Source organism: Lithobates pipiens, unplaced genomic scaffold, assembly GCF_037356315.1.
Source record: "Lithobates pipiens isolate NorthernLeopardFrog02 unplaced genomic scaffold, aLitPip1_a1.2 Scaffold_16, whole genome shotgun sequence".
NCBI classification, from domain to species: Eukaryota; Metazoa; Chordata; class Amphibia; order Anura; family Ranidae; genus Lithobates; species Lithobates pipiens.
The window spans coordinates 548,525,206-548,537,500 of NW_027507748.1; the positions used below are offsets into that span (position 1 = coordinate 548,525,206).

General features: G+C 40.2%; 1 protein-coding gene across 7 annotated transcripts in view; it reads left to right on the forward strand.

Annotated features, from left to right (window-relative positions):
* SMARCC2 (SWI/SNF related BAF chromatin remodeling complex subunit C2) overlaps positions 1-12,295 on the forward strand; it is a 142,124-nt gene that overhangs the window by 104,507 nt on the left and 25,322 nt on the right. For all 7 annotated transcript variants that reach the window (XM_077483402.1, XM_077483398.1, XM_077483400.1 and 4 more), the window contains exons 19-23: positions 701-763; positions 852-1,110; positions 2,402-2,575; positions 2,981-3,045; positions 11,528-11,654. In XM_077483402.1, the coding sequence (XP_077339528.1) occupies positions 701-763; positions 852-1,110; positions 2,402-2,575; positions 2,981-3,045; positions 11,528-11,654 (688 nt within the window). The remainder of the gene's footprint in view (positions 1-700; positions 764-851; positions 1,111-2,401; positions 2,576-2,980; positions 3,046-11,527; positions 11,655-12,295) is intronic.

Sequence of the window (12,295 nt, forward strand, 5' to 3'; positions counted from 1 at the left end):
ACACCTTTGGTGGTATCTTTAAAGGCGTTATGTGTAGCATATTCTCATTTCTGTTTATAAATCTTAAAGAGTAAAGAGACATCTGAACCAATGAAGAGGTGAACTAAATCCAAATATTCTGACCACCCCTATGGACCTCACTGCACATAGCACCTGTCATGACCCATACTGCTGTAGCAACACTGCAATGCACTGCCCCCTTTACTGAGTAGTCATCATAATGATCACGATTGCAAGCATTGACCATTGGTCAGTACTAACACATGACCATGCTGACCACTGAGACATGCTCTTTCTTCTGGGGCACCTTACCAGAATAAGAAGCCTTGTATGCGCTTCTCATTGGTCAGCATGATCACATGGCTGGCTGACCACTGGGGCTATGTATTATGTTACACAAATCATTACACCAGCAGCACAGGGGGGTGTATCTGCAGTGGTGGTCCTGAGAGGTAGCAAGGATAGTTAGTCAGTCCATACTTACATTTTTTGTGAACAGGTGAACTTACCTTTTATGTAGCTTGTGCCGATTCTTATATTCAAACGCCTTATAATAACATAAGTAGAAATTTCCTATTATGGCTATTCTATTAAGAAGGTGTTTCTATTGTGTTTTTAACAGGCACCATTCTTATTTCTTCTTTTAAATATTTCTCCATTGCTAGCAGTTACTTCAATTTGGTTTTATATTGTTTTGTAGAGTAAATCTGCTGCGAGTGCCACAAGGGAATGGACTGAACAGGAGACTCTGTTACTGCTGGAGGTAATCTTTAATGGACAGGTACAACAATGCAGTTCATGTAAATGTATGCCAATAATATGAGTTTTTCTTTTCTTTCTGTTCTTTGCAGGCTCTAGAAATGTACAAAGATGATTGGAACAAGGTGTCTGAACATGTTGGCAGTCGCACACAAGATGAATGTATTTTACACTTCCTGCGGTTGCCTATTGAAGATCCATATTTAGAGGACTCTGAAGCATCCCTTGGTCCTTTGGCCTATCAACCTATACCATTTAGCCAGTCTGGCAACCCTGTAATGAGTACTGTAGCCTTCCTGGCCTCTGTGGTGGACCCTCGTGTAGCATCCGCTGCAGCCAAATCAGCTTTAGGTATTATTTTCATAGTTTTATTATACTATAGGCAGTGAATTGAATAATTGCATTTGACAAGTCCTAGAATTTTAGGACCTCTTCCAGTCGGATTTGGTAGATTTAGAGAAAAATGGCACTTTGACTGTTAGGATGTTCACTAGAAGGAATCTGAGCTCCAGTATTGTGGCTAAAGTGTTTGTAAACTCTTACACATACTCAGTGAAGTGACTGTCCTCAGGTGATGCACAGAAATAAATCCTCCTACATAAGGTATGTCTGCTTATCTGCTGTCTTCTCTTCTTTACATCCATTCAAAAGTCCAGAATTTATAAAGCTTGTCTGAGCTGTCAGAAAAAAAAGAGCAGAGAGCTAAGGTTACACTCTACAGAGCTCAGTGCTGAGAGCCCTGGGAGCTAATTAAAGTGCCCCCACCAGCCACCCCCCTTTACACAGCAGATATGAACAGAGCTGAGGTTGTCCCCTGTGATATTTTTTCTCATGGTGTCAGAAAAACTCAGAAGTGATTCATGCTGATAGCAGAGGAACAAAGCAGCAGACTGCAATGACACTTAGAGCTCCTAATTGAGACAAGTCGCACTATAGCTCGATATGCTTTGTTCATATTTCATGTCTGGTTTACAATCACTTTTTTAAAGACTGGGTTTCAGTCTCTAGTGTTTTTCCTGAGGAGGGGGGAGGGGGCACAGCCACTTCAGAGAAAAGCTCTATTTACAGCAGATTTTTCCCTGGGGGGGTTATATTCTTTTCACTGGTACACTTACAGTAGATAACCTGAAAGTTGTTGAACTAAAAGGCACCCCTTATAAAATTAGGAGAGTCAGAAGTAGCTTCCTTATCCTTTTCTACCTTTTCTGGGCTCTTTCCCTTGTTTTTGCTCATCCACTTTTCTCTTGTTTACCTTTTTGTTTCTCCATTTAACTAGCATGTAAACCTAATAGGCCTTTAGAACATGGCCTGGTTATGTCATTGAGTTCTCAGCTCTTTCCTGTTTATTTTTTTTCTGTGATCAAATTCCCATATATTCACACATACTGTTTGCTTTCGAATTGTTATCCCATCGGCTCTATTGTGTATGTTCTAAAGACAATAAAGCCTTTTGTAAAAGAAAGAGTCAGAAATAGTAGTATGGACATTTGATTGCTCTATAACTTGTTGCTGCTATCCTTTTTTTTTTTTTTTTTTTTAGTTTGATTGTTTCTAACTGATTATCTGCCACCCTTCGTATTTGATTACTATCTCTTTCGGTAAAACAGTTGCCAAAATGTTTTTTTTCTTTCATTCCTAATAGAGGAGTTTTCCAAGATGAAGGAGGAGGTTCCCACAGCATTAGTAGAAGCCCATGTGCGTAAGGTGGAAGATGCAGCAAAAATAACTGGCAAACCTGACCCAGGTTATGGCCTCGAGAGCAGTGGAATTGCTGGCACTACTTGTGAAGAAAATGAGCGAATAAGTGAGCGGATAGGTGAGCACAGTCCATATAATTTTTAGTCGTTTTCTGTTATCTGTCTGCTACAATTTTACATCTAGTAATATACTTGGAAGAGTCATTCCTTTATGAACCGTGGCCCAAACTAAAATTACAGGTGCCACTCAAGGCTCCACCAGGTTTTCTTATGTATTAACTGATAAGTCCTGCATTGAAGTGTGGCATGGTTGGAGCCTGGGCTGAGGCTGTCATACACCTTCTTATGGGGATTTGCAGATACGTATTTGCGACTTACAGGACTTTTCCCTTTTGTATTAGATCCCTTTACACACATCATAGGTTATGTAGAGAGATGGAGACATGTTATTCTTAAATTCATTAACTGACAAATAGTTGTCTATGATGTAATTCCTGTATAATATTTGAATGTTTTATTTGTAGAGGAAAATACTACAGAAGAGCCTCCTTCAGAACCACAGCCCACAGAAGAGAGGAAAGAACCAAAGGTAGCCCTAAATTTTACACAACATAGTTACTTTGTATTTAAAGGATAAGTGCTATTTATGCAAAGTGCAATAATATTTTTTGCCCTGACCTAAACAAACCTACCCTGATTTTCCGACCACCTGCAAGATCTGGTATAAGAGATCTGCTAAACCCAAAGGGAGGCCTTCATCAGTAGAAAGGTATATCCTCACTTTTCTAGGTGAAGGGGATGTTCATTAATCCCTATGGGTTCATAGATAGTTTGCCCTTCAGGCATCTAGGTTCAGAGAATGCCCATTCAAAATGACAGACTAAGCTCTTATCACCGGTGCTCTCTTCAGCTTCAAAACCATCAACCTTCTTGTGCCACCACACAGATTACCAGAACTACTCCTACCCCCATGGGTCTCCTGTACCAGCTTGGTCTCAGAAACTGTATCCCAACCCGGCCAGTTTTCTCTCTCCCAAAGAATACATTTGTCTCTTTTGGAACATGTGGATTCAGCAGTTTTGCATGATATGCATCAAATCTGCCATACCTGTCTGTCCCCAGTGAGGATCCTCTGGCCCTTTTGGTCAGCTAAAACATACAGTTGTATGCAAAAGTTTAGGAACCCCTGACAATTTCCATGATTGTCATGTATAAATATTTGGGTGTTTGGATCAGCGATTTCATTTTGATCTATCAAATAACTGAAGGACACCGTAATATTTCAGTAGTGAAATGAGGTTTATTGGATTAAAAGAAAATGCGCAATATGATCAAAATGAAATTAGACAGGTGCATAAATTTGGGCATCCCTGTCATTTTGTTGATTTGAATACCTGTAACTACTTAGCACTGATTAATTGGAACACGCAATTGGTTTGGTGAGCTCATTAAGCCTTTAACTTCATAGACTGGTGCATCCAATCATGAGAAAAGATATTTAAGGTGGCCAAGTTGTTGTTGTTTGGGACTGTCCTCTGAAGAGTGACAACATGGGGGCTTGAAAACAACTCTCAAATGACCTGAAAACAAAGATTGTTGTACATTATGGTTTAGGGGAAGGCTACAAAAAGTTATCACAGAAATATAAGCTGTATAAGTGTCCACTGTGAGCAACATAGTGAGAAAATGGAAGACCACAGGCACAGTTCTTGTTAAGGCCAGAAGTGGCAGGCCATATAAAATATTGGAGAGGCAAAGGCGAAGGATGGTGAGAACGGTCAAAAACAGCCCACAGACCACCTCCAAAGACCTACAACATCAACAGCTACAGATGGTGTCACTGTGCATCCTTCAACAATTCAGCACACTTTGCACAGGGAGAAGCTGTATGGGAGAGTGATGCGAAAGAAACCTTTTCTGCACACACACCACAAATTGAGTCACTTGAGGTATGCAAACACACATTGGACAAGCCAGCTTCATTTTGGAATAAGGTTCTGTGGACTAATGAAACAAAAATTCAGTTATTTGGTCATAACAAGGGGTGTTATGCATAGTGGCAAAAGAACACAACATTCAAAAAAAAACTCTTGCTACCCACAGTAAAATTTGGTGGTGGTTCCATCATGCTGTGGGGCTGTGTGGCCAGTGCCAGTACTGGCAATCTGGTTTAAAGTTGAGGGTCGCATGGATTCTACTCAATATCAGCAGATTCTTGAGAATAATGTTGAGGAATCAATCACAAAGTTTAAGTTACGCCGGGGCTGGATATTTCAACAAGACAACGACCCAAAACACTGCTTAAAATCTACTCAGGCATTTATGCAGAGGAACAAGTACAATGTTCTGGAATGGCCATCTCAGTCCCTAGACCTGAATATCATTGAACATCTGTAGGGTGATTTGAAGCGGGCTGTCCATGTTCGGCAGTCATCAAACCTAACTGAACTGGAGAAATACATTCATCCAGAATCCAGACACTCATTACAGGCTATTGGAAGCATCTAGAGGCTGTTATTTCTGCTAAAAGAGGATATACTAAATATTGATTTGATTTTTCTGTTGAGGTGCCCAAATGTATGCGCGTGTTTAATTTCGTTTTGATGCATATTGCGCATTTTCTGTTAATCCAATAAACCTCATTTCACTACTGAAATATTAAAAAACTTTTGCATACAACTGTATATACTGACTGACGTTTCCCCAGGACTCTGACCTGGTAGTCTTACCTCTGCATGCCAGATTTTCTCCTCGGTGTTGGTCCCATTGTTGTCCCTTGTGTTTTCCCATGGCATCCCCTTTGTGGGGAACTCAGATGATCTCTTATGGAGAAAACTGAGTAATTGAGGATCTGGCTCTCCAGGAGGTAATGCCCTTGAGATGGGATATTGTACATTTACTGATAAAGTCATAAGAATGATCATAAAATGGGCCAACGGAAAAGGGGGTTATTTAAAAGGCAGCCATTCTCAGAGAGTGTCCAGAAACACTGTAAAACATGTAAAAGAAACAGGAAGGGGGAGGCGCCACTCTGAGTGTAGTATTAAAGTAAAAACATTTAATGCATAAGATCAAAAACACTTAAAGGATACTAGTGGAAGTCATGCTCATCAAGGGGTATACAGTTCTGGCAGCTCTAATGTGTCCCACTGGCTCCACACACGTACAGGATTGCTGGTGGAAAGAGCCTGGTTGATGTGTTTTGCTGGAAGGATGGCTGTGCTTCAGAGGAACCAGGAGGCAGGAAGCTGTACGCTGACTAGCTTGACCCGCGGAAACAGAAATGACATCACCAGCACGGGTGGAAAGAAGGGATCAGGACTGTCTTTATGAGAAATAGGCTACTTGCTCGGAGCTCACAGCTCCTTCTACTGGCCTGCTGCTCTCTGAGGGAAAGCATCAATAAATGATGTCCGCGGCCATGGAACTACAACGGTCAGTGGACCCAAAACAGTGGGATAAAAGAACTAAAATACTTTCAAGTAATAAAATATGGGGAATAAAATGGTCTAGCAATATATGATGTATAAAAGTTATATTACATCAAATGTAAGATGGAGCACATATTGAGCTAAATTGAAAAGGCTGCTAATCTGATGGGACAGCAAGATGTGTATATAGACATATCTAAATATAAAAAAAGTGTATTAAAATGTATGTATACATACATAAGGATTATGTTATATAAAATTCAAATGTGTATATAGAAAACAGGTGTCATAATATGTATATGTGTATACTCAGTGACTGCACATATGTAGATTTGCACCAACATGTGTAAGGGCTGCCTCCCTATAACCATTAAAAGCAACACATTGTAAGTAACCATCTTTTATATGTAATATTACCAAATACCACCACCCCCAACCACAGACTAAGAACCCAACAATGTCCTTATAGATGTCTATAAGGGTCCACTGTAAAAAAATGAAATGATGTTAAAGAAACTGGTCTCTATGTGCATGTGTTATAACAAAGTATGTATTGCAATCTCTTCACTGAGCCCCCTTGCGAGAGAGTATTTAAAGAATAGATCCAGAATGTCTCCTGCTGGCATAACCGTTTAAAATGCTCTGTAGCAGGAAGATTTCTGGAGATGACCTCAATCACACAAACTTGGAGACCCACAGTGAATTTTTGATGTTCCGTAAAAGTGTCTGGGGACACTGTTTGTGGCATCCCTGCTCAATGAATCGTCTATGCTTGCGAAATTGTTGGCGTAGGGGATGGATAGTCCTCCCTACATACAGGAGGCCACAAGGGCATGTCAGGCAGTATATAACATGCTCACTAGAGCAATTATGGAACTCTTTAATGGTATATGTCTTTACTTTTGTTGTGAACGTTTTTTTGCCTGTGAGAAAGCATAATTATTTCCGGTATTGGAACATGCCTTCCATCGTAACATAAGGGACGGCACACACCTACTAGAGATGCTCTATTTCTATAGGTGGGAACCCACATACCTGTGGGTGTCCCTAGATGTCATGTCCCTATATACGTAGATTCCCCCATGATGTAGGTCTGATGGCAGTTAACCATTTCCTCTCCACAGACCCGCTCATCAATCTGAGGCAAGCTCATTTTATACTAGAAGCAACACAATTCTGCTTAAAACACAACTACTTTGAATTTGAGGACAGTTATTATTTACAAACCCAAGGCACAGCTATGGGGGGAAATTTTGCCTCCAGCTATGCAAATTTAACCATAGGGTATTGAGAACTACAGTATATTTCACACAACAATCCCTTTATAGCCGACATAATTTTATATGGGCGCTATATCGATGACATAGTCATCATATAGGATGATACCATAGATAGCCTGGTGCAGTTTGTACCGCATTGTAACCACAACAACCTGGGGTTATCTTTCACCCATATGGTGGTTCCTGACAGACCAGCTTTCCTGCACCTGGAGCTTTACCACAGTGACTCGTGTATAGATGCCACCAACTATGTAAAACCCACTGTTGGGAACTCATTCATCCATTACCAGAGTTGCCACCACCCCAGGTGGATCAATAATATCCCCAGGAGCCACTTTCACAGGATCCGCCGCAATACTACTAAGGACGAGGATTATGAGACCCAAGGCCAACTCCTTATAGCTATAAATTCCTGCATAAAGGATACCCCTCCACCCCTGCAGTAGCTGCCTTTAATCAGTATACATATAAGCCTTTGCCTAAGCCCATCCTATCAAGATGATTGCAGCAAAAAAATGGAAAACATTCTAATCAAACATTGGCCAATTTTGTTGGAAGATCCACTCTTGGGCTCGTCTCTCACACATAAAAACACAGTGTCTTCTACCGCAGGGCCAAAAACATTGAAAGCCAAATAGCACCTAGTAGAATCTACAAGTTTAAGTCCACCATCCACACTCCCCTCATCCCACTAGTAGGCATGTTACATAGTTGCATAGTAAGTTACATAGTAAGTATATGTAATATATATGTGTGTGTGTGTGTGTGTGTGTGTGTGTGTGTGTGTGTATAGTATGTATTTTGTGGTCGTTCAGGTGATTATCTAATAGTTTTTTGAAACTATCGATGCTCCCCGCTGAAACCACCGCCTCTACGCAGTTTAAGGTTAAACCTCTTTTCTTCTAATTTTAATGAGTGGCCACGTGTCTTATTAAACCCCCTTTCGCGGAAAAGTTTTATCCCTATTGCGGGGTCACCAGTATGGTATTTGTAAATTGAAATCATATCCCCTCTCAAGCGCCTCTTCTCCAGAGAGAATAATTTCAGTGCTCGTTAACCTTTCTTCATAACTAATGTCCTCCAGTCCCTTTATTCCTTTTTTTGCCCTTCTCTGTACTCACTCCATTTCCAGCACATCCTTCCTGAGGACTGGTGCCCAGAACTGGACAGCATATTCCATGTGCAGCCGGACCAGAGTCTTGTAGAGAGGGAGAATTATCATTTTATAGCTTGAGTTAATCCCCTTTTTAATGCATGCAAATATTCTGTTTGCTTTGTTTGCATCAGCTTGGCATTGCATGCCATTTCTGAGCCTATCATCTACTAGGACCCCCAGGTCCTTTTCCATCCTTGATTCCCCCAGAGGTTCTCCCCTCAGTGAGTAGATTGTATTCATATTTTTGCCACCCAAATGCATTATTTAACATTTTTCCACATTAAACCTCATTTTCCATTTAGTTGCCCACCCCATTCATTTGTTCAGATCTACTTGCAAGGTTTCCACATCCTGCGGAGAAGTTATTGCCCTGCTTAGCTTAGTATTGTCCGCAAATACAGAGATTAAGCTGTTTATCCCATCCTCCAGGTCATTTATAAACAAATTTAATAGGATTGGTCCCAGGACAGAACCCTTGGGGACCCCACTTTCCTTCGCTGACCATTCCGAGTACTCCCCATTTATCACTACCCTCTGAACTCCCCCTTGTAGCCAGTTTTCAATCCATGTACTCACCCTATGGTCCATGCCAATGGAACTTACTTTATACAGTAAACGTTTATGGGGAACTGTATCAAAGCTTTTGCAAAATCCAGATACGCCACGTCTACAGGCCTCTCTAGATGGCAGCTCAGCTCATCATAGAAGGTTAATAGATTGGTTTGGCAAGAATGATTCTTCATGAATCCATGCTGATTACTGTTAATGATACAGTTTTCATTACTAAAATCTTGTATATAGTCGCTTAACATCCCCTCCAAGAACTTGCATACTATTGATGTTAGGCTAAGTTGTCTGTAATTCCCAGGGATGTATTTTGGCCCTTTTTAAATATTGGTGCTACGTTGGCTTTTCTCCAATCAGCTGGTACCATTCCAGGAAGTAGAGTGTCGGTAAGAATTAGGAACAATGGTCTGGTAATTACTTGACTGAGTTCCCTAAGGACCCTCGGGTGCAAGCCACCTGGTCCCGGGTCATTAATTAATGTTAAGTTTTTCAAGTATATTTCTAATTCTGTTCTGTTAGCTATGAGGGTGCTTCCTGTGTTGTGTCATGAGAATAAACACTGCAGTTTTGGTTACTGAAGCCCCCCCGATTCCCTCGTGAAGACTGAGGAGAAGAATAAATTCAATAACTTCGCCATCTCACCATCCTTTGTAACTAAATTACCTTCCTCATTCTTTATGGGGACAATATGGTCCGTCCTCCTTCTTATACTGTTTATGTACTTAAAGAATTTCTTGGGATTTTTTTTGCTCTCCTCTGCTATGTTCTATCTTAGCCGCCCTAATTGCACGCTTACATTTCTTGTTGCATTCTTTGTAAAGTTTGAATGCTGATGATGATCCATCAGCCTTGTATTTTTTGAAGGCCTTCATTTTTGCTTTTGTATGCATTTTTACATTGGTGTTAAGCCATCCAGGACTTTAATTTGCTCTTTTAAATTTATTTCCCAATAGGATGCACTGGCTAATAACCTTATTTAATATGCTCTTAAAGCAAACTCATCTCTCCTCCGTATTCTTTGTTCTGAAGATTTTATCCCAATTAATATCTTTTAGCAAGGTTCGTAGTTTAGGGAAGTTGGCTCTTTTGAAATGTTCCAATGCCAGAAAAAAATTATGCCTTGCGTGTAAATTTTTTCATCACGAGCAAAAAACTTTCACAACAAAAGGAAAGACATATACCATTAAAGAGTTCCATAATTGCACTAGTGAGTATGTTTTATACACTGCCTGACATACCTTGTGGCCTCCTGGATGTAGGGAGGACTATCTGTCCCCTGACTGTCTCCAGCTGGTGTAACTCCCCTGTTGGAATGGTATCAGATCCCACACTCTCCCAGCTCCCATCAAGAAAGATCCAATATCCCGCTGTCCCTCCTGCAATGCTGCCAAGCCGGCCGCACAGCGCTTGATCGTTTCTGTTTGTATCTACCTGTCGGATTGAGCACCGTGCGGCCAGCTTGGCAGCATTGCAGGAAGGACCGCAATGTGATACACCATTTGAACTTTTTGAATGTGTGTGTTATCAATTTTTTGTATACACATAAAGCTTCATGTTTATTCATTTTTATTTGTTACAGCGCAGCTCCTTATGTTTTTATTGATCTTTTGGTGTTGTATATCACTTTGAGTTGCAGCTTTAGTTCACTAAATAGCGAGGTCTTTTTTTTTGTTGTACTGCAATTAGAGAGACCTTCTCTCCATACATTCTCCAAAGCGGACCATAGACAGTTCGAATCTTGGCCGGTTCAGCAGGAACGGACAAAATTCAACCATGTATGGGTGAGCTGATTGTACCCAAGTTAAATGATCGATCAACTTGGGTACAACCAGCATGTCGATTTTTTTTTTTTTTCATGCAGTTATTGCAAGTGGCTATAGCCAAGCAAAAATCACTGTGTGTTCTTGCAGCAGGGACAGCAACACTGGCTCTGTTGATGTGGTTGATGTGGGAATCAAGCACTTTTCTTTCCAGCAACCCAAAGTTTCAGGGGGAAAAAAATTACACCATCTATGGCCGGATTTAGGGAACATTGTCTCCTCGTCTACATTTTGAGGTGCCAGAAAAGATGGTTATTATTTTTAATTTGCATTTTCTATGTAAATAAGTGCAAAGTAATTTAAGATGTTCACAATCTCAAACCTGTAAAAAAAAAAAACACTGATTTTAGTCTTAAGTAAGGGCCCATTCACACTTTGTGTTGTGTTTACACACCTGTGCCAGTGCAATGCACTACCATTTCATATGTTTTCTTTTTTCTATTGTGAATAAAATATGTTTTTTTAAGATATGCACATCATTGCATTATTTTATGTAGATTTTACCCGGCATCCCACATTTTTTGGAATTATGATTGAATTATGAATACTGTTTGCACTGCCTTATTGAATCATCTAACTGATATCCTTTTTATGGTTATCGTTAATGTGTTTTGCTTACGGTACAGAGCAAGAAAAAAAGGGTGATGCCTACTGTCTACTGAATTGTTCCTGAATAGAAAAAACAGTTAATGTTTCATGTATAGAATAAGATTGTTGACTTTCTTATAAAATAAATGAACACCTGAGTCCTCTTTTTATTAGATGGAGCTCCCAATGGCCAACAAATGCATAATTTGTGATTTCTGTGCTTCCACAGGATTCACCCATTGAGCCTGTAGTAGAAGAGGATGTAAAGGAACGTGTTTGTGATCCTGCAAAGAAAGAGGAAGAGAAGATCAAAGATGACACAGACAAGGACTCCGAGAAGAGTGATGTTGATATGGGTAGGTTTCTTTTTCTCCAAATTAATTTCTGTGTTCTACTTTTGCTAGCAGGGAGCTGTGCCTCAGGAGCATATATTCGCTAGATAGCTCCCCAGTGTTCACCAGTCAGTGACGTACATATTAACACATGCATCCAGGTCAAAATGAGCATAATAATTTACTTTTAGAATTTTAGAAGCTTCTGTTGTGTTGACACTTAGCAGGAAAGTGACACGGGGGTGTTTTGTCCTGAAAACCCTTGCCAGAAAAATAAAGTATTTTACTTACCTGACATGAATTTAACATCACCTTTATGTGCTTACTGTGTTCTGCTGTTTGACTTTTCCCATTGGATTTTTTTATTAGGGTGTCAGTCCACCTAAAAGAAATGTTTTCATTATAAGCAGAGACTGAGACTGGTGGTGGGCTCAGTCAACCCTTACCTTTCTATAGGTCTTAGATACTTCAGCAGTGAGAGGTCCCTGGCATTATTCACTATTATTTTTTGGCCGTTTTGGAAGTTCCTTTTCAGCTTTGCATATTCCAGCTCCTTCTCATACATTTTCCTTAAAGCGGATCTTCAGTCATTCTTTTCAACTTTCCATCTATTAAATCTTCTGCCCTTGTTGTTTTAAGTTTGGATAGTAAAACTTTTTATTTCT